The 8,280-nt window shown below is 53.3% G+C and overlaps 1 protein-coding gene across 3 annotated transcripts in view; it reads left to right on the plus strand.

Annotated features, from left to right (window-relative positions):
• The window catches only part of PLS3 (plastin 3), a 103,220-nt gene extending 96,447 nt beyond the window's left edge, over positions 1–6,773 (plus strand). For all 3 annotated transcript variants that reach the window (XM_054169308.1, XM_054169310.1, XM_054169309.1), the window contains 4 exons: positions 127–260; positions 1,993–2,116; positions 3,066–3,190; positions 6,612–6,773. In XM_054169308.1, coding sequence (XP_054025283.1) covers positions 127–260; positions 1,993–2,116; positions 3,066–3,190; positions 6,612–6,744 — 516 coding nt within the window. In that variant the 3' untranslated portion in view covers positions 6,745–6,773. The remainder of the gene's footprint in view (positions 1–126; positions 261–1,992; positions 2,117–3,065; positions 3,191–6,611) is intronic.
• The last annotated feature ends 1,507 nt before the right edge of the window (positions 6,774–8,280 follow it).

Genomic DNA, 8,280 nt, shown 5'->3' on the forward strand with positions numbered 1-8,280 from the left:
TTCTTCCTGCCCAGCTGCAGGACCCTGCACTGAAAACCCTTCTTTGAGTCTCCCACTGGAGTGAGTGCACCTGGGAGTGCTTTTTCTGTTTCAACTCTTTTTTCCTTTGTGTGTTTCCCTCTGTAGCTAGAAAACTGTAACTATGCTGTGGACTTGGGGAAGCATCCAGCTAAATTCTCTCTGGTTGGCATTGGAGGACAGGATCTGAATGATGGCAACCCCACACTCACCCTGGCCTTAGTCTGGCAGTTGATGAGAAGGTAGGACCTGACTCAAAGACAGAAAACCTGTGACTGGAGTACAGAGTTTGGGAAGGGTTTGGGGTTTTGTTTTAGCCACCAGAGCACTGCAGCACCAGAGCAGAGTGTAAAAGCCATGTCCTTGGAGGGGGATTCCTGGGGCCCAGCTGGACAGAATTGTGGCAGAGCTGATCCTGCTGCATGTAGAAGCCTGGAGCAGAGAAGCTGCTGGTGGGGCTGTGAACATCCTGCTGACCAGCATCACCTCTGTCTCACCTGCACAGAGTTGGTCCACATGCAGAAACCCTAAGCAGGGACATTTGCACAGCTTTCATGGCCTTGTCTTCTGGCTGGGGATTGAGAGAGGAACATTTCCAAGGCTGCTTTATAAAGATCCTCTTCCTGCACTGGAATGGGGGGGAGGGAGAAAACTTAGCAACAGGTAAAGTTGTTTGGCCTTTTTCTTGCTGTTTCTGAGGAATCCTAAATTGGTGCAAATATATCAGCCAAAGAATCACAGAGGCACAGAATGTTAGGGGCTGGAAGGGACCTCCAGAGCTCATCCAGTCCAAGCCCCTGCCAGAGCAGGGTCACCTAGAGCAGCTCACACAGGAACACAGCCAGGTGGGGTTGGAATATCTCCAGAGAGGAAGACTCCACAGCTCCCCTGAGCAGCCTGCTCCAGGGCTCTGTCACCCTCACAGGGACAAAATGTTTCCTCCTGTGCCCATGGCACTTCATCATAGTATCAGTCAGGCTTGGAAGGGACCACAAGGATCAGCTAGTTCCAACCCCCCTGCCATGGGCAGGGACACCCCACACTAGATCAGGCTACCCAGAGCCTCATCCAGCCTGGGCTTAAACACCTCCAGGGACAGGGCCTCAACCACCTCCCTGGACAACCCATTCCAGGGCTTCACCACTCTCATGGGGAAGAACTTCCTCCTCACCTCCAGCCTGAATCTCCCCACCTCCAGCTTCATTCCATTCCCCCTAGTCCTATCACTACCTGAGATCCTCTGCCACTTCCTCTGCCTCAGCTTCCACCACTGCCCCTTGTTGCTGGCATTGGGCAGCACCCAGCAGAGCCTGGCTCCAGCCTCTGGGCACTCAACCTGCACAGCTTTATCCCCAGCAAGGAGCTCACCCTCAGGCTCCTCTGCTCCAAGCCACAGAGCCCTCAGCTCCCTCAGGCTCTCCTCCTGAGGAAGATGTTGCACTGCCTGCAGCAGCTTTGTGGCTCTGTGCTGGACTCTTTCAAGCAGTTCCCTGAGGCCCTTCTTGAGCTGAGGGGCCCAGAGCTGGACACAATATTCCAGCTGTGGCCTCAGCAGGGCAGAGCAGAGGGGGAAGAGAACCTCTCTCAACCTAGAGCTGCAGAGGAGCTCCTTATTTGACAGTGGAGGTCAGAATGCTCCCTTGTAAGCTGATCCACACCAGTAGGTAATGTGTTATCCCTATGGCTCAGTGGTGGGAGAGTTTGACAGGTGTCCTGAGCCCAGGCAATCTTTGGAGCTCATATTAAAGGATTTGCAAGGCTGGAAAGCCTGAATGCTCTAGCAGAAGTCACACTTCAGAGGAGGTTGATGCTGATTCCTTGTGGCTGAAGGAGTTTAAACAAAAGTAGCCAAGGGAAAAAAGCAGAGCTGAGACTTTAAAGAGTTCCCAAGCTGCCATGGGCTCACAGAGCATCCTGGCTGCCTGCTCACCAGGGACTTGGCCCTAATCTTCTTTTCTCTCTGCCACTTCACAGGTACACACTGAATGTCCTGGAGGACCTGGGTGATGGTCAGAAAGCAAATGATGACATTATAGTCAGCTGGGTAAACCAGACCCTGAAAGAAGCTGGCAAGTCCACCTCCATCCAGAACTTCAAGGTTCAAGTTCCTCTCTTGCATCCAAAAATGAGAGGGGTGTCCAAAAAGCGTTTGCTTGGCTGGGGGAGGAGCAGGGGCATCAGAAAGGGGTTTAAAGAGGACAGGATTCAGTCTGTGCTGGGAGCTAAGTGGCTTCAGGCTACCAAAGAGGAGGCTTTTTAGAACTGCCCATGGCAGGGAGCAGCAATGGGGCAAGAGAGCTGATAGGTTGGTAGAGGAGGGGAGGATGGTTGGGCTCAGGGGCAGAGGTAGGGGGCTGAGATCATATAATTATAGAATTGTTTGGGTTGGAGAAGCTCTCTGAGATCATCCAGTCCAACCCCACCATGGCCACTACACCCTGGCCCCAAGTGCCATGGCCACAGGTGCCTTGAACCCCTCCAGGGATGGGGACTCCACCACCTCCCTGGGCAGCCTGTGCCAATCCCTGACCACTCTTGCACCAAAGACATTTGTCCTCACCTCCAACCTAACCCTCCCCTGGTGCAACTTCAGGCCATTTCCTCTCCTTCTATCACCTGATAGAAGGAAGAAGAGCCCAACCCCCACCTCACTGCAACCTCCCTTCAGGGAGCTGCAGAGAGCAATGAGGTCTCCCCTCAGCCTCCTCTTCTCTCCCTGGCAAGCAGAGGGGCAGGAGCTGGTGAGCAGTTGCAGGTGAGCATTGTCCCTCAGGCTGTGCTCAGAGGGACAGAGCTGCTGCTGCCTGCACTGCTTCCCATTGCCAGGGCTCTTGGGGGAAGCTGCAGTAAGGCCCTGATGCTCCTGCCAGTGGTGAAGCAGCAGCTTGGTTTTCCCTTTGATGCAGCTGGGAGTCATCACTGGTGCTGCTGTTTGAGGTGGCCTGATGAAAGCTCAGCTTGTTGCACGTTGCAGGGCAGCCCAGGTGAGGTGAGGAGGGTGCTTTAGGAATCAAGGCATTCACCTCTGCCTCCCTTCTTTTCCACAGGACAAGAGCATCAGCACAAGCTTGGCAGTTGTGGATTTAATTGATGCTATCCAGCCTGGCTGTATCAACTATGACCTGGTGAAGACAGGTCACCTATCAGAAGATGACAAACACAATAATGCAAAGTGAGTTTCCTGTCTCCAGAGCTGGATTGCACTGAAAGGAGTGAACCTTCTCTGTGCTGCCCTCAAGCTGCAGCTGTTTTTACCACACTTCAGTGCTGTGCTTTTCAGTCTTTGAATGCTGGACCTTTCAGACAGGCAGCACTGCTGGGAATTCAGCTGCCCTCCTTGCTCAGAGCCATAGAATCACAGAATAGTCCAGGCTGGAAGGGATCTTCAAAGCTCATCCAGTCCAACCCCCTCCTGCATCCAGCAGGGACATCCCCAACTAGATCAGGTTGCCCAGAGCCCTGTCCAGCCTCACCTTCAATATCTCCAGGGATGGAGCCTCAACCACCTCCCTGGGCAGCCTGTTGCAGTGTTGCAGCAGCCTCCTGGTGCAGAATTTGTTCCTCACATCCAATCTCAATCTGCTCTGCTCTGGTTTGAAGCCACTGCCCCTGCTCCTGCCCCTGCAGGCCTTTGCAAACAGTCTCTCTCCATCCTTCTTTAGCCCCCTTCAGGTCCTGGCAGGCTGCTATTAGGTCTGCCTGGAGCCTTCCCTTCTCCAGGCTGAACACCCCCAGCTCCCTCAGCCTGTCCTCATGGCAGAGCTGCTCCAAATCCCTAACCATTTTCATGGCCTCCTCTGGACTCTCTCCATCAGCTCCAGGCCCTTCCTGTGCTGAGGGCTCCAGAGCTGCACACAGCACTGCAGGTGAGGTCTCAGCAGAGCAGAGCAAAGTGTCAGAATCACCTCTCTGGATCTCTGGCTGCATTGCTGTGGCTGCAGCCCAGGCTGGGATTTGCCTTCTGTGCTGCCTGCTCCTGGCCAGCTTCTCATCCATATTCTGGAGGGAGTTGTTGGCTGGTCTCCCTTGCCTGTTAGGAGAAATGCAGAGCAGCCCAAGCAGTTCTCAGCAATCATGTGCTGCTGCTGACCTCTTTGTTCAGGCACAGGAGGGTTTGAAGGGGAGCCCTTGCATGTCTCATGTCTTGCTGAATCACCTCAGCTTGTCCAGTTTCAGGTCTGGCCATTGGGAGATGCCTTTGCAATGGGGATTCTGCCACTCTTCTGCACTGACCCTCTTGGTGGTTCTTGGAAAGCCTAAACAATTCCCAAACCCTTTGATTTACAAAGCAAATGTTCAGGATGAGCTGGGGGCACACAGAGCCTTGCAGCTTTGAAACAGAATTCACTGATTCATAGAATCATAGATTGAGTTGGAAGGGACCTTGAAGATCATCCAGTTCCAACCCCCCTGCCATGGGCAGGGACACCTCCCACCAGCCCAGGCTGCTCAGGGCCTCATCCAGCCTGGCCTTCAACACATCCAGGGAGGAGGCAGCCACAGCCTCCCTGGGCAGCCTGTGCCAGTGTCTCCCCACCTTCACTCTCTTGAACTTCTTCCTAGTCTCCAGTCTCAATCTCCCCTTTCCCAGCTCCAAGCCATTGTCCCTCATCCTGGCACTACAGGCCCTTGTCAAAAGTCCCTCCCCAGCTTTCTTGGAGCCCCCTTCAGATCCTGGAAGGCCACAATTAGGTCTCCTCAGAGCCTTCTCTTCTCCAGATTGCACAACCCCAACTCCCTCAGTCTGTCCTCAGAGCAGAGCACCTCCAGCCCTCTGCTCATCCTCGTGGCTCTTCTCTGGACACCTTCCAGCCCCTCCAGATCCTTCCTGGCACAGAGGCTCCAGAACTGGCCCCAGAGCTCCAGCTGTGGTCTGAGCAGAGTGGAGCAGAGGGGCAGAATCCCCTCCCTGGCCCTGCTGGCCACACTTCTCTTGCTGCAGCCCAGGCTCTGCTTGGCTCTCTGGGCTGCAAGTGCTCCCTGCTGGCTCCTCTTGAGCTTCTCCTCCCCCAGCACCCCCAAGGCCTTTTCTTCAGGGCTGCTCTCAAGCCAATCACTGCCCAGGCTCTATCAGTGCTGTGATTGCCCTGCCCCAGCTGCAGGACCTAAAGGAAAGGACAGTGAAGGGAAGTGTGAAGGGGCAATGTCTGCCCAGCAAGGAGGCTCAGGCACTGTCCCAGGCTGCCCAGGGAGCTGGGGGAGTCACCACCCCTGAGGGGTCTAAAAGCTGCATGGAGGTGGTGCAGCTGCCACCACTTCCTGCTGATGTCCAACCTAACTCTGCCCTGCTCCAGTTTCAAACCATTTCCCCTCACCCTATCCCCACAGCCCCTTCTGAACAGTCCCTTCCCCAGCCTGCCTGGAGGTCCCCTGCAGATCTTGCCTTGTCCTTTGTTGACATTGAGTTGATTTGTGATTGCTTGTTAGCAAACTCCTGGCCAAGCTGTCAGCCCCTGGCTTGGACAGCAGCACTCTGTGCTGGGTCAGGAACTGGCTGGAGGCTGAGCCCAGAGAGTGGTGGTGAATGGTGCCACAGCCAGCTGGCAGCCAGGCACCAGTGGCGTCCCCCAGGGATCAGTGCTGGGCCCCATCCTCTTTAACATCTTCATTGATGGTCTGGAGGAGGGGATTGAGTCCATCATCAGTAAATTTGCAGATGACACCAAGCTGGGGGCAGGAGTTGATCTGCTGGAGGGTAGAGAGGCTCTGCAGAGGGACCTTGCCAGGCTGGGCAGATGGGCAGAGGCCAGGGGCAGGAGATTGAACACATCCAAGTGCCAGGTTCTGCACATTGGCCACAGCAACCCCAGGCAGTGCTACAGGCTGGGGTCAGAGTGGCTGAGAGCAGCCAGGCAGAGAGGGACCTGGGGGTGCTGGTTGATGGTAGGCTGAACAGGAGCCTGCAGTGTGCCCAGGCAGCCAAGAGGGCCAATGGCATCCTGGCCTGCATCAGGAACAGTGTGGCCAGCAGGAGCAGGGAAGTCATTGTGCCCTGTGCTCAGCACTGGTTAGGCCACACCTTGAGTCCTGTCTCCAGTTCTGGGCTCCTCAGTTTAGGAAGGAGGTTGACTTGCTGGAAGGTGTCCAGAGAAGGGCAACAAAGCTGGGGAGGGGTCTGGAGCACAGCCCTGTGAGGAGAGGCTGAGGGAGCTGGGGTTGCTTAGCCTGCAGAAGAGGAGACTCAGGGGAGACCTTCTTGCTCTCTCCAACTCCCTGAAGGAAGGTTGTAGCCAGGCAGAGGTTGGTCTCTTCTGCCAGGCAGGCAAGCAGCACCAGAACAAGAGGACACAGTCTCAAGCTGTGCCAGGGGAGGTTTATGTTGGATGTGAGGAAGAAGTTCTACACAGAGAGAATGATTGCCCATTGGAATGGGCTGCCTGGGGAGGTGGTGGAGTCACCATCACTGGAGGTGTTCAGGAGGAAACTTGATGGGGTGCTTGGTGCCATGGTTTGGTTGATTAGGTGGTGTTGGGTGATGGGTTGGAGACGATGATCTTGACGGTCTCTTCCAACCTGGTTTATTCTAGTCCAGTCTAGTCTAGTCTATCCCAGGTCTGACCCCCCCCCTGTTGTTTTTTCCCCCTGGTCATTAGGTATGCAGTGTCCATGGCCAGAAGGATTGGTGCCAGAGTTTATGCCCTCCCAGAAGACCTGGTGGAGGTGAAACCGAAGATGGTCATGACGGTGTTTGCCTGCTTGATGGGCCGAGGGATGAAGCGAGTATAAAAGAGCTGAGCCTGGGAAAGGAGAAGGCAAAAAAGGAAAATAAAAGTTTAAAACAAAACAAAACAAAAAAAAGGAAAAAAAAAAAAAAAAAAAAAAAGAAAAAAAGGAGAAATAAAATGCAGCAAACCAAGCCCCAGCCTGCCCCCCTGGGTGCACGAGGAGCAGCCCCACAGCCAGCACGCTGAGGCGCCGCCGGCCGGCGAGCCGGCGAAGGTCCCGGGACTTTGGGCGGCGCTTTGCCAGGGAAAGCTCTCGGCAGCATTCCCAGGGAGAGGAGCTGGAAGCAGCAGCCAGGCTCCTGGCCCACAGCAGAGCTGAGCTGCCCCCAGAGCTCACAGAAATGCATTCACACCACACCTGCAGCTTGCCTTTGGGCCGCTGTTGCTCAGATGCTCCCTGCCTGTTTGGGGGCTTTTTGTGTGCTCTTCTTTCCTTTCTTTTCCTCCTCTTTCCTTTCTGTTTCTCCTCTTTCCTTTCTTTTCCTCCTGTTTCCTTTCTTTTTCTCCTCTTTCCTTTCTTTTTCTCCCCTTTCCTTTCTTTTTCTCCTCTTTCCTTTCTTTTCCTCCTCTTTCCTTTCTGTTTCTCCTCTTTCCTTTCTTTTTCTCCTCTTTCCTTTCTTTTTCTCCTCTTTCCTTTCTTTTCCTCCTCTTTCCTTTCTTTTCCTCTTCTTTCCTTTCTTTTCCTCCTCTTTCCTTTCTTTTCCTCTTCTTTCCTTTCTTTTCCTCTTCTTTCCTTTCTTTTTCTTTCCTTTTTTTCTCTTCCTTTTTTCTCTTCTTTCCTTTTTTCTTCTTCTTTCCTCTTTTTTATTCTTTTTTCCTCTTCTTTCCTTTCTCCTCTTCTTTCCTTTCTCCTCTTCTTTCCTTTCTCCTCTTCTTTCCTTTTTTTCTCTTCCTTTTTTCCTCCTTTCCTGTTTTTCCTCTTCTTTCCCTCTTCTTTTTTCTCTTCTTTCCTTTTTTCTCTTCTTTCCTTTTTTTCCCCCTTCTTTCCTTTTTTTCCCCCTTCTTTCTTTTTTCTTTCTTCTATTTTTTTATCCCCCCTGAGAGCTCTCAAAGGTGGTTGAGTTGTAATGGGAACCAATCCAGTTTCTCTCTGCAATCCATAGAGTCCAAGCTGGCTTTGATTTCTTCCTTAACTCTGCAAATGAAGCTTGAGTACAAGTTGGGACCTGCAGGCCAGCTTGCAGTGCTCACTGACAAAGGGAAGATGGGCAGATGGGATCTCCCTCTGCTGTTGGGGAGATGGAATTGGGCAGATTGGATCTTCCTCTGGTGTTGGGGAGATGGAATTGGGCAGATTGGAGCTTCCCCTGCTGTTGGGGAGATGGAGTCTTCATCTGGTGTTGGGCAGATGGGATCTTCCCTTGGCTTTAGGAAGATGGGAATCTCCCTCTGGTGTTGGGAACGTGGGATTAAGCAGATGGGATCTTCCCATGGTGTTGGGAAGATGGAGTCTTCATCTGGTGTTGGGAAGATGGGATCTCCCTATGGTGTTGAGAAGATGGGATTAGGAAGATGGGATCTTCCCATGGTGTTGGGC

The sequence above is a fragment of the Dryobates pubescens genome, chromosome 18 (assembly GCF_014839835.1).
Source record: "Dryobates pubescens isolate bDryPub1 chromosome 18, bDryPub1.pri, whole genome shotgun sequence".
Lineage (NCBI taxonomy): Eukaryota > Metazoa > Chordata > Aves > Piciformes > Picidae > Dryobates > Dryobates pubescens.